This window comes from Magallana gigas, chromosome 10, assembly GCF_963853765.1.
Source record: "Magallana gigas chromosome 10, xbMagGiga1.1, whole genome shotgun sequence".
NCBI classification, from domain to species: Eukaryota; Metazoa; Mollusca; class Bivalvia; order Ostreida; family Ostreidae; genus Magallana; species Magallana gigas.
In genome coordinates, this window is record NC_088862.1 from 1157323 (window position 1) to 1175014 (window position 17692).

General features: G+C 35.5%; 3 protein-coding genes across 3 annotated transcripts; 2 read left to right on the forward strand and 1 right to left on the reverse strand.

Annotated features, from left to right (window-relative positions):
* Nucleotides 1–3713: 3713 nt before the first annotated feature.
* On the forward strand, nt 3714–5971 carry LOC105325038 (indoleacetate--CoA ligase). Its single transcript, XM_011424410.4, has one exon. The coding sequence runs from the start codon at nt 3842–3844 to the stop codon at nt 5546–5548; it is 1707 nt and encodes a 568-aa protein (XP_011422712.3). The 5' UTR covers nt 3714–3841; the 3' UTR covers nt 5549–5971.
* A 423-nt stretch (nt 5972–6394) lies between these two features.
* LOC105325046 (ethylmalonyl-CoA decarboxylase) lies at nt 6395–8205 on the reverse strand. The gene is made up of 3 exons (XM_020065687.3): nt 8093–8205; nt 7680–7863; nt 6395–7091 (listed from the first exon to the last, which is right to left on the reverse strand). The coding sequence occupies exons 2-3, from the start codon at nt 7858–7860 to the stop codon at nt 6412–6414; spliced, it is 861 nt and encodes a 286-aa protein (XP_019921246.3). The 5' UTR covers nt 7861–7863; nt 8093–8205; the 3' UTR covers nt 6395–6411.
* Nucleotides 8206–13513: 5308 nt separating this feature from the next.
* LOC105346561 (uncharacterized) lies at nt 13514–16739 on the forward strand. The gene is made up of 5 exons (XM_034453168.2): nt 13514–13650; nt 14877–15016; nt 15210–15334; nt 15440–15551; nt 15732–16739. The coding sequence occupies exons 3-5, from the start codon at nt 15320–15322 to the stop codon at nt 16112–16114; spliced, it is 510 nt and encodes a 169-aa protein (XP_034309059.2). The 5' UTR covers nt 13514–13650; nt 14877–15016; nt 15210–15319; the 3' UTR covers nt 16115–16739.
* The last annotated feature ends 953 nt before the right edge of the window (nt 16740–17692 follow it).

Consider the following 17692-nt stretch of genomic DNA (forward strand, 5'->3'; position numbering starts at 1 on the left):
ACTTTGACAAGAACATCTATAGTTTTGAATAGCTTGAAAAGAGGAAAATTTCAAATCGCATTGGCTTTTGTGTAGATAAATTCATTTTACATCTGCATGAGGTAATCCAAAAGTAATGTTACAGTTTCATGGTGATAAAATGATGATAGCTTTCCATCAGGCAACAAATAGTCGTGCTCTGGTATATCTACTTATTTTAATCACATCTGAAAAGTTCAACGCCAAAAACATTTGCTTATGAATATACCATACAGTCGTTTTACTGGTAACGGACCAGTGTGCGGTTTTGTCGTGCATGCGACTATTATTATCGGAATTCCAAATGTTTTTATTTTTTGTTTAATTAAATCACGTTTCTTTGTCCTTCTAAACTGTAGTATCAAACTTCCGAAAATATAAAGGATGAATTACGGAGATAGTAAATTCAACACCCCTTCCATTTTCCTAGTTTCGAATACGTTTTCCAGTATCGAATTAAGCGCACTCTATCACTTCTGACCGAATATTTTGGGGCGGATTAATTTCAAAAATGCACTAGAGGTACATGTCAATAGACTTATTAATGAAGAAGGAAAAATAATTGTGGAAATATGTTATTTATACAAATAATATGATCGTTATTTTTATCGTACCGTTTTCCCGTCAAATTGAAAATGGACTTGAACAGTTTTCATTTTGCGTTAAATTATGAAATTGAATTTTCATGAAAACACTTTATAATAGTAATTAATGATAAGTAGTTGCCATTTGCCTTTGTTTTGCCCGTATATCTTTCAATATATCCAGCCAAATAATTCTTCTGTCGCAATGCACCGACACTAGGAAAACTACACGTGGTTCTATCTGAAGTCGTAATTTCATTCAAAGCTCAATTATTATTTGATATGATGCATAATCTCATTAAATGGATTACAATTACTAATCAGCCACTAAAAAGGGTTCAAAAACAAACTTATTTTCATAGTTAGGTTTAATTTTTTTCACACTTTCGTTTTTTCTGCCTTGCACTTCCGGCAGTTCATATCTGGGTCACCTTTTTAATTTGTAAACAATACGGTAAATAATCGTGCAAATGTCAAACAACTCCACACACTGATAGAATATTTATTTCTGTATATTAATTACCTAGCTTGGATTTTTTTAAAACCTTAACTTTGTTTTTCATCAATAATTTTTCTAAAAATTATTCGATACTGGCAAATATTCGTTACCGTTAAAACGACTGTACATGAACTAATATATAGAACGTGGTTTAACATACAATAATATATAGAACGTGATTTAACGTACATGAACTAGTAAATAGAACGTGACTTAACATGCATAAACTAATATATAGAACGTGATTTAACATACATAATATACAAATATTGACTGGGGTTGAGGGCAACATTGATTATATTAGCCCCCGAGGGACGAAATATTGCCCGACGCGAAGCGGAGGGCAATATATTCGTCCCAAGGGGGCTAATATAATCAATGTTGCCCGAAAACACAGTCAACATTTGTTTTGTTATATGAAGAAACAAATCAAAATTTAAGAAATTAATTGAAAACAGATCGCCGTAATTTTCTCAGCTCAACAAAGAATTCACGAATTCAATTTTGTGCAAAGTTCATTTCCAAAATATCCTCAGCATCAAACGGTCACTTGTGATATTCCGCCGACCGTAAGAATTATCAGACAGGTGTTCTACCTGATTTTACTTCACAGTAATTCGCAAATCCTTATATCCGTTATGATAGCAAACCGTTGCATTGCGCGTTCGTTGTTTACTTGCCTTGACTGACTGTCTATTATGACGTCACCTTGTTTTGGAGTCGCGAAGAATTATTTACGTCACCGTTTACGAATCAACAAATCAGAGGCGATTATTTGAAATAGAGGGAATGTTCTCTAGATATTATTCCTAGCCGGTCAATATCTAAAAAATATTGACCGGTCAATATTTTTCGGACGAGCTGATATTACAATTATTGACTATTCGTCTATATAGAGTTATATAGTGAGAATATACTACTGAATATAACAATCTAATTTGTTATACTTTCATGTTAAATACTGAAATCTGATTGGTTAAGACGCAGTTAATAATATTTACTATTACCCTCAGCGTTAGCAACGCACTTGGCAACGGGTAATATTAAAAAATGTTACATGCGCGAAAATTATGCGCGTACGGTTCGCTGTAGAATTCACGTTATTCCTATATAAAAGCAGTAAAATTTTCTTAAAATTTTTAAAAAAGACATTCAGTATAACAAAATAAATAGTGCCTGTTTGGGAGGATAACAGTTGAAATTGACACCCCTCGAAAACCATTGTCAACCTCCGCTTCGCGTCGGTTGACAATGGTTTTCTCGGGGTGTCAATTTCAACTGTTACCCTCCCAAACAGGCACTATTTATATAATATAGAACGTGATTTAACGTACATAAACTAGTATATAGAACGTGATTTACCAAACATGAACTAATATATATAGAACGTGGTTTAAAGATGTTAGCCGCACTCCTTTGACGCTTTGTTTTGATTCCTAACGTCTTAATTCAAATCCATAACTAAGTCCTTTAGAAAGATGGACGTAACTTTACAAAACCTTAAATGACGTTCGTTGATGGCTTCAAAGTCCTTTCGGCTATCTATTTTACTTAAGGAATGGATTCAATATTTATTTGTTTTATACGATATAAAATGGTTTGGGGCAGTTTACGCTTTATAAACGCGAAGTGGTTTATAAAAAAGCGTAAACTGTTTCAAACCATTTTATATCGTATAAAACAAATAAATATTGAATTCAATGCTTATAATGTATTTTTTTTACTCTTCATTGTAGATAAAAACGGTCATTTGACCTTTAAAATGACGTAAAATTGTACAAAATTCAAACGAAACGTCAGGTGTATTGATACGTTTTTGACTTTAGTCTTACTATGACGTAGGCAACATTCTTTATACGATATAAAATAATTTTTTAGCCAATCAGAAAGCGCGTTACAACCGGAATTAAATTATTCAAATTTAACTGAAGTTTAAAATTGTAAATGTTTATTTTATTTTATTGTTTTTTTTATTTCATGACTTTCACAAACTTTTGCTACATTGTAGAGTTGTTCCTATGCACAATATATTGTTTTTATTGATATGCATGAATGTAGAAGCATTTAAATGGAATTACATGGTAAAATTTTGTTCTTATTCATTGCACTTGACAACAGATTTAGAATCATTAGCTATTTTGGCTGATATTTTAAATACAATATTGAATAATAATGAAAGCACTACAAATAGGCAAATGATTGTAAAATTACTGTTAAATCAGGCTTTTGGAAATTAAGGATGTAAACACGTCGTTATAACACCGTAATATGCAATATGTTTGAATGTCCCTGATGTAGCAGATGTAAGCTATTCTTGTTATTAAAAAAAAATAATGATTGGTAATTTTAATGGTCGTAAAACTACACTAAGATAAATATAAAATAAACCCTACATAAATGCCACTAACCATGCATGCAGGTTATCTGCCTCATATAGAAAAGAAAATACAGTAAAACAATTTGACTCGAGTGTACTGTTATAAGCTAGCAGTAGACTAAATTTAGGGTCACGTCAAAGTAGGACACAGTCAGACCTAATGTATGCAATTCAACAGACAAAACATCCGTCGACCAAATTAAATTCAATGACATGGCTTTATTATAAATAGTTGGTTTACTTATGCAGCAGTGTTGTACAATGCTTAAAAACCAATGACAGTCGTTGCTATAAATAGATTAATATCGCGTTATAGTTTTGCACGATCGACGGGGCGACTGTGAAAATCCTTTGGAAAAAAAAATGGCTGGCAGCTACTTAAAATGTGACACTGTTCTGGACATTCCATACACTTCTTTTCCAGATTTACTAAAAAGGCGAGCAGTCGAGACTCCAAATAAGGCAGCGTGTGTTTTCTTTTACGAGAACAATGAACGGTACGTACTTGCATTCGGAGATCTTTACGACAGAGCAACCAAGTTTGCAAAAGCACTGGTCCAGATGGGAGTTAAGAGGGGTGACATCATCGGAGTCAGCGGTAGAAATGTCCCAGAGTGGCTTGTGGCTTATTTTGGGGTACAAATGGCGGGCGGGTGTTCCCTGTGTTTGCCGTTTCAGCAAAACGAAACACAAATCATAGCATTGTTAAAAAGTATCGGAGATGTGAAACTACTGATTATAGATGCAGGTACCGGAGGACAAAACTGTCAATATGTAAAGAACATACTTGACGAGAGTCTTGAATCTGGAGACTTAGATTCGGGGAAGGTTTTGGGGTTACAGCAAGTTATTCTTTTTAACCACAACGAGGGTTTGCCCTCTCTCCACAACGTTGTGGATATGTGTTCCCAAGATGTTGGCGTGGATCTCCCAAGGATTGACCCGGAGGACATGGCGATTATTTTGCTGTCCTCGGGCAGCACGGGTCTCCCTAAAGCCATACCGTACTCACAACATGCCCTGGTTATCTTCGCCTGTCATTGTGTTAATGTATACCAAACAAATAACGAGGACGCGGTATTTTACAATGACAGGGCCTTCTTCTGGGCAGCAGGGCACCCGTGCTGGGAAATCGGTGGAGGGAAAACCCGAGTTACAATGACCAATGCATTACATACGTCCTCTATGGCTGATGCAGTTGAAACAGCTTGTAAAATAATGACGAGAGAGAAAGCAACACAAGCATTTCTAGTTCCATCTGTGCTGGATTTGATTATAAAGAACGGTTTCCCATTGAAGATACAGAGAATAAGTACGGGAAGCATGGTGGTTAAGTCATCAATGTTGGAATGTATTGGCAAAATTTGTGATGAATTTCAAAATATATACGGTACCACGGAATTGGCACTTATAGGATCCAGAATTTACACCGTAAACGACAAGCCACTTGTGAACCAGGGAGTCGTCAGTTGTCGGCCTGACCCCGGGGTCGAGGTGAAAGTCACGGATGACGAGGGGTTCGTACAACCGATCGGTCAACGCGGGAAAATATGGATCCGGACTATCAGGAGATTCACGGGGTACCTCAATCACACATTTTCTCCCGAACTAACAGAGTACATCATACGAAGTGGATGGTTCAGCCATGATGACGGTGGGTACATCACAAAGGACAACTCTTTGATCATTGAGGGACGGAACCAAGAAATGATTGAAGTGCTCGGCCGGAAGATATATCCTATCGAGATCGAGGACGTCATTAAGTCAAAGAGCAATGTCATTGCGGCCATTGTGGTTCCGATAAAGGAGAGAGAAACCGGGCACTTTGTTCCCAGCGCCGCCGTGGTTTATCGACCCCAGGGTGAGGACTCGGTGGAGAGTATGCAGCGGTACCTCAGAAAGCAGTTCAATATCACGGCTGAAGACCATTTGAACGAATACTTGTATGTCCCATCCGTCATCATCAGCGTCAAAGAGTTTCCGATATTGGCCAATGGTAAGCCAAATCGCAAGGCCGTCAGCCAGCTCATCTTTGATAAAATTGATAGCCAAAGATACGATACTTCATAAAAGTATTGACACAATTATTGCTAAAATCTTGTTATTTCTAATATCACTCAGAACAAATCTTTTTGGATATGGCCATGTAGGACGAGGTACTTACCGACATGAATTGAGGATAATTAAACCAGTTGAATGTGATATTGGTATTTGGCTGAGCGTTGAAATAGTGCACATCAATTTTTATGGAATTAATTAAAAGTTCTCCATTTGAGTATATAAACAGAACTTTTGACAGCATTTCGAATTTTGTTATTTATAAGCAATATTCATTTTCCGCTCATGCACGCAAACTTCATGTGTTTATTAACAATTGTCTTTTTCACACAGCGCGTATGAAGAAACTAAAAAACTACTGTGTAGGACATTGGAGTTTCATAATACATGTATATATATTTAAGGAAGGGAAATGATATGTTACTGGTTTTGTTTTGTTTAAACAATACACAATTGTTATTGAGGTCCAAAATGTTGCAAACATTTTAAGTATGAGAATTGTAACAAATATTAAGGTTTATCATGAGAACGTGTTTCAACTAATAAATTTTACCAACAAATCTGTGTTTATGCATGTATGAAATATTTTAAGATACATAATTTACATGTACCTCTTGTTTGAAAACACTTTATATCAATTGTTCAATTTCAAAGAATGTATTTGAATATCTAGTAAGTGATTAAATAAATTTGATGTCTCAAGATGAAAAACGTATTGGTGGATGTTTAAAATAGCATGTTGCTGTGTAAAGGGCGAGGAGTATGTCCAACTGAACCAAGAAGTCGCAGGAATAAATCATTTAGAACAGTACGCCGAGCCCGATGTTTGAGCCCAACACATACCGGTATAATCAAGCATGTAATACAATATAACTTTATTCTCTATGTTTAATATTGCTATTCATTGCATCCACATGTAAAGATTGTCCCCAGGTTGACACAAAAATGTCTCTTTCATTCTGTAAAGAACACCGACTCTCCAGCTCTGAAGCCCCTATGATGATCTTTTTCATTTGTCTGGTCATCTCTGTATTATGGGGAAAGTTATCCTTAATCCAGTCTTTGGCCTCTTCAACGCTGTCACCTTTTCCTGACAGAATGTCATCAGCTAGTCCCATAGATTTACTTTCTTCGGCCCTGTATACTTTACCAGAACACAGCATACGGAGAGCCTGCGACCGTCCGATGATCCTAGTCAGCCTGGTCCCGCCCCCGAATCCAGTAACCACGCCCATTTTGATTTGGACAAATCCAATCTTTGCACAGGGCGTCAATAACCTAAAGTCACAGGCTGTGGTCAGTTCTGCCCCACCCCCAACGGCTATCCCAGGGATCACTGCAACACTTATTAATGGAAGGTTAGAAAATCGCGTCATCAAGTCGTGTAAATGTAAACTCATCTTTTGACCGCCTTCCGAATTAAGGATATTTCTGACCAAGTCTAAGTCCACACCTGTACAGAAGTCGCCCCCGTGACCACTCAGTATCACAGCTTTACCGCTTGACCACTGTTCCAATCTCTGGGTTATTTTATCAAACTCTGCCATCATTGACCCTTGATTAAGTAAATCAGTCAATATCTATACAAATCATGATCAAAATACAGTTTGAGCACGTTTAATAGCTTGATACTATATAAAAATCCCATGAGTAGTAATAATCAACTGCACAGCCCAATAAAATGCATGGTTGCTCTTAATCCGCAACATTTAGAAACGTAAAGACACTATTAATAAAATATGTTCTATAACAAGCACACAATTGAGTCACTAAATCTGGTAATGAAATCAGCTGAAATAACCTCAGAGGTGAAACGAATGTTAATTTCAACCAAGTAAAAAATTTCCCGAATTTTCAAATTAAAAGCACATATATATATATATATATATATATATATATATATATATATATATATATATATATATATATATATATATATATATTGCTAATTAACAATCATATTTTTAAGTAAATTATGTGCATATACAAGGAAAAGTACACTTACTGAAAACTGAGAAAAAGAAAATGATAAAAAGAAACTAAAAACAAAATACAAAAACACAATTTAAAGCAAAAAAATAAAACAAAAACAATTTGGCTTTCTCTAATCGACTTAATATGTGGATAACGTCCACAAACCTACCTGACAAGGTGTTCTTCTTTCCCGGATTATCCAGAGTAACTACAGCGATCCCCGAGGACTCGTCTTGTTGCATGGTCACCCGCCCACTTCCGGAGAAAAACTCTGATCCGCCACTCAAAGACCGAGATCTTGCACTATACACCGACCTCCGCCATGTCATCGTTATTGGTTTCCGAAACATGATCTGAGTATAGCATCAAAACAACCACTTCACGTAACTTTACTGAACGAAATAATACGTATATGTTAAACCGTGTGATAAGAGACACAGTAATTGTGACCCCCGGCCCCCGGCGCACACACACACACACATACACACTAAAGAAGAACCGTTCACATCCCTTGTTATATCACTATTTAATATTTATTGTATAAATCTTGCTTTGACACTATAGACAAGGTAAAAACCTTACCGAGTAAACACGAAATCTTCTAAAATATACAATCTCGTTTACATCGTCGTGTTAAGGTTAGATCTTTTTAATTTATCGACTATATGATATCGTGCTTTCGAGCCCGATTATTATGAAGTTCTGAGACTCAAATTTCCATAGGAGACGATTTGGTCGTTTCTTTTAGCTAACGTACTGATGTACATTAACAGTGATTAAGTTAATTAACTAACTGTTTACATCATTTTTTTTTCACTTCAATCAATTTATTAATATTGAAAGAAAGATGTAAATATAAAAAAAAAAAATCTTTGGCGATTTATGCGGGTTATGAAGGTAGCGATCATTGAAAAAAAATTACATGATTTTTTTCTGCAAGGTTGCCACCCTAATATCCCACATGAATCACCAAAGAAAGCATTTTATTGTTTAATCACTATTCAATTACTAATTATACAGCAGTTTGTGGTCAAGAGGCAGGTTTTGTTTTTGCTCGCCCCAGCGGTCAAAATTGAACATGACGCATTTGGAAAGTCACATTAAAGAGAAAATGATAATCATATCAAGATCTTAACATAACGTTTTTCAGTGTGTTAACTAAATAAAGATTATAATCAAGTTTTTTTTCTTCTGTAACCGTACTAAATTAGTGTGTGTCAATTGTGATTATGATACATTCATGTTAAATACTGATCGGTGAGGAAGAAGTGTATATTAAACGTAACATCGGTGTGTAACCCTTAAATATTTTAAATACATGTAAAATGATTTAAACTGGCATATGCGTGTCAAAACCTCCAAATAGTGTCATTTTTATAACTTCAATGCCTTTTTTATAGAGTGGGTCTGAGCTCCATATTTTTGCCATAGTCTGAATGTGCTTTAATGGAATTTAAACCGATTTCCATCAACAAAAATGTGGAAGATTACCTACTATACTTTTAAAATGTCATTTTGTAGCCCAACAATTGCATGTTTTACTAAAATAACTCAAGTCCGTAAATTCGTGGCTAATGTCCCATATAGCATTTAAACAACACATTTTGCTGTGAATGCAATGAGTGGGTAGAGCACTAGACATTAGGTAAATTTATAAAACTTGGCTTTTTAGGTTGCGGGTTCGATACCACCAACTCCATTGGCCGAGGACAGCATTGACCTCATTCATGTCCGCAAATAATTCCAGAAAATCTGTAGCCTAAAAAAGAATGTGGTTATCATTAAAGAACATTATCAATATACAATTTCTTTCACCAATAAGCATTGTATTACAATAGAATAGATTTGCAAGAAACTAAATAAACTGTATAACCTATCCCCACCCAAACTAAACCTCATGACGACTGTCATCTCAAGGACACTACTAGTACGCATCCAAACACTCAGAGAATCATTATTCCCTCTTGGGGAAAGAAAAACCTGGCAGATAAAACACCGAAAGCTGAAAACCCATGGTGTACACAGAACAACTCTACCCAATTCCAACCTTAGGAATTTATACCATGTACTAAAGGTCCTCAACAAACACTAAACTTGGGTTTTCATAGGTTAATTCCTAATCAAAATAAGCAAATAACATACACACCACTCCCATAAAATTTATTTATTTATCTAAGGCAAATATCGACCCTTGTCCAGGGCCTTGCTTAAGCTTTTTCTTGGAACAAGGTTGGCAAGTTTGACACCCCCGTGCAACATCGTCAGTCATTCCTGGCCAATAAAAACGATTTCTGATGGAATGCAGGGTTCTCTCACGCCCAAGATGTCCCGACGTCTTAGCATTATGCAATATTGCATAATGTCCCCCCTTAAAGACTTTTTTTGGTGCAACAAGCTGGTGACGAATTTTATTTTCATTTTCCTCCCCTACTATGTGAAGTATCTTTTAGTCGATTCTACTGGCGGAGCAAAGTGTTAACTGTTGGCAGAGGATCATTCTATTTCGGACGTTTTCTCTGATGAATGATAAGATGCTTAACTTTAGATATTGCCATCTCTTTATCTTGTTGTTCCTTTAAGCAATCTATTGCTCAAACCAGCTTGATTCGGATCTACTCATCGTGGTAATGTCTGGATGTTAAGTATCTAGCGAGCTTATAGCATTGACTGAGCATTCGCCTGATGAGCATTAGGTGCATTCTTCTCTTTTGCAGCCTTTCCGTGGTTTCCTAGATAAGCCATCTGCATTGCCACGAAGACTTCCTTTTCTGTGTTCAATTTTGAAGTCTTATGTTTTCAGTAGAGATATCCAGCGGGCAATGCTTTAACCAGATCAGTAAAGAATGGTCTGTTCTAAACAGAAAGGGTCTTCCGTATAAATAATGTCGGAATTGTTTGACAAAGGTTACAACTGCAACAACTTCTGATATGTAGTACAATATCCCATTTGGGATCTAGAGAGTATCTTACTACCATAGACAGTGACAACTTCCTCTCCATTTTGCATCTGCGAGAGCACAGCTCCAACTGTATCGAATATAAATGTATCTGTTGTTGAGGGATGCGATAACACTGGTGCAGTTGTAAGAAGGTGCTTTAAGGTATTTAAAGCATTTTGACATTCCTCTGACCATTCAAACATTTTATTCGTCTGTGTCAAACGGGTAAAGGGGTAAGCGACATTCGAAAAGTTATTCATAAACCTCCAATAGTAAGATGCAAGTCCTATGAAGCTGCGTACCTCCGATACGGAAGTTGGTACAGGCCAATTCATTACAGCTGATATCTTATCAGGGTTACATCTTATACCTTCTTGGGATACAGTATGGCCCAGAAATTCTACTTGCTCTTGAAATAAGGTACATTTCTTCAGTTTAAGATCCGCTGTACGAAGTCTGTCAAAGATGACAGTCAGGTTCTTTAAAGTGTCCTCAAATGTGGCGCCAAAGGTAATGATGTCGTCTAGATAAACTAAACATTTTTCCCATTGTAGGCCAGAAAGAACGGCCTCCATCAAGCCTTCAAATGCCACAGGGCTATTAGATAAACCAAACGGTAAAACTTTAAACTGGAACAGACCCTTGTGGGTTGCGAATGCTGTCTTTACCTCATCAGATTCGTCCATAGCGACTTGCGAATAGCCGCGAGCCAGATCGAGATTCAAAAGAATTTGGTGCCAGAAAGCGTGTCTAGTAATTCGTGGCAATGAATAAGCATCCTTAATTGTTACGTTGTTTAGCATTCGAAAATCCACACAAAACCGCGTAATTGCACCCCGTTTCTTCACAAGAACTATGGGTGCAGCCCAAGGTGAATTGCTTGGTTCAGTTATATTAGCTTTCAGCATTTTGTCTCTCTCCTGATCTGCTATAGATTTTTTATGCATAGGGAGACGCCTTGGTGGTAACTTGATTGGCTTAGCATTACTAGTATTAATTGTGTGTCTCACAAGGTCTGTACACCCTAATGGGGTATATGGTCCATGAAAACGTCAGCGTTACGTGTCAATGTATCGGCGTTGTTTTTCAGTGAGGTTGCTCGATCTATTGTTAACCAGAGGTTGCAAATAGTCAGGTAAGCTTTGTAAGCTTGTTTCCACTGGGCGGCTTTCTGTGACCTTACTGCTGCTAAATTCAGTGACAGATTCAATTGTTTCGACTGACGTCACTTTGGCGCTTTTGGGAGTTGATTTAAATGCAGTTACTCAGGCAAACCGAAAGTGAAACATTGTTTGGACCTAAGCACAAATCAACACCGCTGACAACATTTAGTTCTAATCGATAAATTCGATGTAATGAGTTCTTAGGCATTGTTTTTTGAATGAAACTTATTTATAGATACCTTGTAAATAGTCAGACTTTAAAAGGTACAAACAATTTAGATAATTTTTGAAGTCGTACATTTTATATATTCCTACTCCAGAGCTCGTTCAACCAGACGCTCAACTGTCTCCGTAAATCTACGACAAGCAGAGTGTCTCTCTTGCTTGTCGGTGGTTAACGGATACAGCTGAGAGTGTAGTTGAACGAGACTAGAGTTCTATTTTGCTTGGATCCATACAATTTCTCATAACTATACCTAGTTTGATGGAATAGATCTATGACTATTATACAATATGATTCATATTGGGTTTTCACGAAATTCCTGTGGGAGAATTCATATTATAAAAAATGTGCGTAATTCAAATACATATAGGAAAGTAATTGCCATGCAAAATAACATATCATTGATTTTAAAATTAATAATAATCGATAAAATCAACTCCCATCAGTTCTTCAGTACTTTGATTCTTATGTGTCACTGTCTCTGCTGTAGGGTTTAGGACTGAGAAAAGGACTTTGCTATCTCGTACTTCGACAACAGATTTTGGCAACAAATTCCTTTACCATTAGACAGCGGTTCTAGCAATCCTTCTGTGAAAATGCACAGTTCGTGCTTCCTTTCACAAACATTTCACATTTAGCGGAGTTGCTTACTGTCTCAGTCATGTGGATGCGTGTACATGTACTCTGTAACTTGTCCTCTTTGACCAATTTAAGCCAATCTCACCAAAGAATGGTGAATGTATACGTCCAGCATTCATGTCCATTTTAGCCTCATATTCAGGAAGGAAGTCCAGTCCGAGTATACAAGACAAATCTCCTAGCTTGGCAACAACAAGAGTTGTTGAACATTCCATCTCATTTATACACAAGTCTACATCTGTTTTACCTTTTACCGAGAGCAAATCTCCATCGGCTGTTAATCTGTAGATCTAGAAGGTCTTTGTTTCCAAGTAATGAATCAAATATTTCATTTGATATTAAACTGGAACCCGTATCAACCAGAAAGTAAATATCTTTATTTCAAATTTTTGTTTTTACAAACCAACAACGTATCGAAATACTGTACAAACTAGGGCTGGGTATTGAAAGTTTTTTTCCGATACAATACAAATTGCGATACAGAGGAGCGATATGTATTGTCAATACAGTTTTATGTGAAAAAATTCTTTCTTTTTTTCAAAATATTTGTTGTTTTTTTGTGATTTATTGAAAATGGAGACTTTCTTAATTGCAGCATATGTGTCATAAAATAATAAAACTATATTGAAAATCCTTGTTCTTTTATTTATTACACTTATCAATGATTCTGCCCCATGTTTCTTCATCATTAGTAGTGTTTTTAGTTTTGGGACCAAGGGCACTTGCCTACTCTAAAAAATGAACAATGTTCTGTTGTGCAGTTTTGCTGTTCTAGCAATGATCCATGGTGTGACAGAAAAAGTACTGACACTTTTCACCGACGGTGGGGTTAGTGTGTTGACGTTGGCTGTGATAACATCACTCGCCGATGAAGCGACAACTAAAATATTTTATTGATTGCTTTAAGTTCGAATTAACTAAACAGTGCTCTGAAATTTTAAGAAAATCTGATTTGATATTTTCTGTTTGACGCTTTTTTTACCTACCGAAATTGCCTCCATGTTTTGTTGTGGCGAACACGTCAATGTTGTGATGCCGTCTTAGTTCGATCACAAACCACGGTCACTGCAGTTCGACTAAACTAAGATCGAACTCACTTTAGTCGGTGGAAAATGAAACCGCGGTTAAACCAGCGGGAATACACTGGTCACGTTGGTTCAAAGATGGCGGAGAAAGGTGAGACCTGAGATTTTGCAGTAAAAAAATCGATATAAAATGCTTAATCTTAAATTTGAAGATGTAAATTTTGGTTTCATTTGTGTATATTACACGTGCTCCCTTTTTTGTGGTATAATACAATTACGTATTGCAGTATTTCATTGAAATAAAAGATTAATCTTATGATGGGTACTTGTGTAAAAGTGGTCCGAAGCCAGTCATAAACACTGATAAATTTTTATCAATAAGTCGCTCAGTAAATCCGGGTGGTTTCGCTCCGATCGCTTGTTCGCGCTGAGTGGTTTCGCTCCGAATACATGTTCGCCCCGGTTGGATTCGCCCGGATAGTACTACAATAAACACTACTTGTTGCATTTGTTTTTAAATACGTAATTTAAATTATTTCTATCTATACATAAGTGGTAAATTAAATGTGTTAGAAGATAATTTAGTTTAATTAGACTAATTTTATACACATGCACGAACATCGCATGAGCAGTTTAATTAGTCGGTAATTAATCCACCATCAATGAAACCGTTAAATAAACAGCTTTGACTGCGATCTAATTTGGAGAACTAGATGATGAGTATCTCAAGAACTCGTTAGCACGTTTTTTTTGGAACCAGTATTCTGAAAGAGTATAGCAAAGAAATGGTTCGTGAATGCTGCCTCTACTGCCATAAGTTGATGAGTAACTAAAACATAATGCATTCTATGATAGATAATAAAATGAATTAAATAATGCCCAAAATTCCATAAGATGCTCGCATATACATGTTTAATTAATTTTCAATCGGACTTGGAATATTTCCTATTGTGCAAGCTATATAATATTTTTTTATGTCCATTTGGCCAATGCATATATATTATTAATGTCATATTTTGTATACTGTTTTTAATGACGGAAAATTGGCTAAAAATGCCTTCACTTCACAAATGTTTATAAAAGGCATTAATTAAGACATCTCGATTAGGTGAAATCACGATAATTTTAAATTATTTCATAAAACACAACGTTAGCAATTATTTGGGGTTTGCTTAGATCGATAAATACAGGTGATCCTTGATATTTATATATTATATTGAAAAGGGGCGAAACCACTCTTCGCGAAACCTCTCAGCGCGAACAAGCGATCGGAGCGAAACCACTCGTTACCTTATCGACTGACTTACTGATAAAAATTCAGGTGCCTGTGGTATACCTTGTACAAGTATACATTAATTTTTTCACATGTACTTAAAGATGGCAGATTCAGTTGAAGAGCGTAGATCCCACTGGACGTGTTACATCTGCAAACGAAAGGCACCTATTCATTCCCTCGATTCTTTGGAGACTCAGGAAAAGTCTAAGAAGACTGAAATATTTGTTGATGGTAATTACAGGTATGGCTATGCATATCATTATTAGTGACATAAGTGAATTTTCATTTTAAAAAATTAACGTTAGACTTCTTTCTTTAGAAGACGCTTAAGAGTAAATCTGCAATACTCTTTAATGTTATTATTCAAAAAGTAACAAGTGTTTTTTCAATGCTAAGTAATAAGAAAATTCACGCATCTCATTCTTTTTTATTAGGATTTATTTGCGGTGTCCATATTGTAAAGACTGCTTCCATGCACAGTGTGCTTTCTATGAGCTAGAACTGATTCTAACTAAAGAACTAACAGATACTCTTTGTGAGAAGTATGCAACATAACAAGGTATACATTTACGATATAAAATGATTTTATAACTGGTCGTCACTGTATGCAAACTGTTTAAGATTTTTTTGTACTTAGAATGAACACAGTTTTCTTGTATTCCAGATTAGAATGTCTACAGATCAGAGAACTCTTGTTCTGAGGAACAGTGATGGAAGTGAAAAGCGGGTGCGGTGCCAGACAGAAGTTTTTAACATGCTGCTCTCAAAGGAGACAGGTACATGAAATGATAGTGGGTTGGTATATAAATAACAATAAATCTAAAAAGTTAGATTTTAAGCAGTAATAGTATCATGTGGCCTCGTTATTGTTTTGTAGTAGATCAAGGTCAGTTAGGTATTTTTCACAGCCATTAAAAACACCTGCATTTCACTTGAATATTAACTTTTCCCCCCAGATCCATCAGTCAAAAGCTTAGTTCTACAGTCTCTTCTAAATGAAGAAAAGTCGGATCTGCCATCCAGCTTTAGTAGATCAGATGACCAGCATTCAGCATCATCTGACACTTCATCATTCACTTCAGCATCATCGTCTAGATCGGAATCCCCTATTACTTGTGAAAATACCAGCAACACACACGTTTGGAAGGCAGAAGAAGAAGATGTTTTGGTAAATCTCAGGCATGAGAAAAATGAGAAGTTTTTAAAATCCAAAAACCATTCCACGTTGTGGAAAGACATTACTGCTCAACTTAAAGATACTCTCCACTGTATTGTTACCCCTAATCAGGCAATGAACAAGTATTACAGTCTGAAAAAAACGCTGGAAAGAAGTTGTTGATGCCCCAACTTGAACTGAAAGGAAATATTTTCGACAGAAAGAGCAGTTTGATGAAATATATGGTACAAGAGAAAGTACAAAACCCACCATCACGTTAAACACATTGGAAAAAACCCCTGAAAGACAAGGACCTAAACAGTCTTCAGAGCAACCTAGAAGGAATAAAGGTACAGCGAAAAGACGTTCAGACGGGCTGGAAGTACTAGAAAGACATAACAAACAATTCAATGACAAAATGGAGCAGATGCACACAGATAAAATGGCAAGACTAGACATACTTTTAAATCTTTATGAAAGAGAAATTGAAGCAAAAGAAAGCTGCAATAAGTAAATGATTTTTCGATATCGCTTTCATTAGACTAGTGCACATTTTACTGAAACTAAACATTTAGAATTTTATTTGAACACTAAGTAAAGTGACAAGTGACCTAAGTGATGAAAGCAGTAAAGAACTGTTTTCAAGTTTGAATGTTATTTTAAAAAAACCTGAATAATGTTAACCGTTTAGCATTGGTTTTCAGCATTTCCAGACTTCCCTAATGTCTTTTTAGAATGCAATGTTGTACTCTATTTTCTTTTTTGGACAAACATATTTTTGGTCGTATACTTGGGTTTAATTAATAATCGTTTTTTATGGAAGAAAACATCATTACACAAAGGATTCAATTTTCTTCTAAATGTAGATTATCTGTCGTGTAGTTACACGTATTTCGGACTTTGGTCTTAAATATGCATTTAAGAGACATAATTACAATGTATATGTAATTTTATGTAATACACGAACTAGTTGATGCATGTCTGCATATAGTTTATGAATTATTTCTTATAAGCTGTTCAGCAACAATGCTTCTATAAAGTTTATCAGCTTGAAACAAAACAAAGCTGCAATAAATAAATGATTTTTCAATATTTTTTTTCTTAAGTGCACATTTAACTAAAAGTAAACATTTAGAAAATTTCATTTGAACACTTAAGTAAAGTGACAAGTTGATGTGCGGACATTGATATTGTGATAATTAAGCTGTTATGTGTTTTTCTTGTGTTACAGATTACTTTATATTGTGCCAAATAGCAATTTGTTGAAGTTTTGTTATTCATTTTATAAATAAAATGTCAAATTTATTAATCTGTTCATTTTTTTTTATCCTGAAGACATAGCACAAAAATAATGTTTTCTTTAATATTAAAGCAAATACAAATGAGTAGTCAAGATTTTTTTCTTGCTGATGGTCGTAACTTTTATTGCATTTGACACAAATTATATTAAAATTTCAATTTGTTTTATATTGTTCTACAACATACCATACAAAATGATCACTTGCAAATTGCAAATTAAAAAAAAAATTTCAATACAATTATTCAGCCATTTAAGTTATCAGTTTAAGCTATTGACAAGCTGCAATCTCCTCACAATGCCATTGTGTCCGTTTTGGTAAATGTTATCACACTGGCAGTCATTTGGATCTTGTAATTGTTCTTCCATGATGTAATCTTCAACTTCATCATCATTAAAGATGCACATGTTATGTAATATGCAGGCAGCCAAAATCATTTGGCAAATTTCTGTGGAGCTGTGTA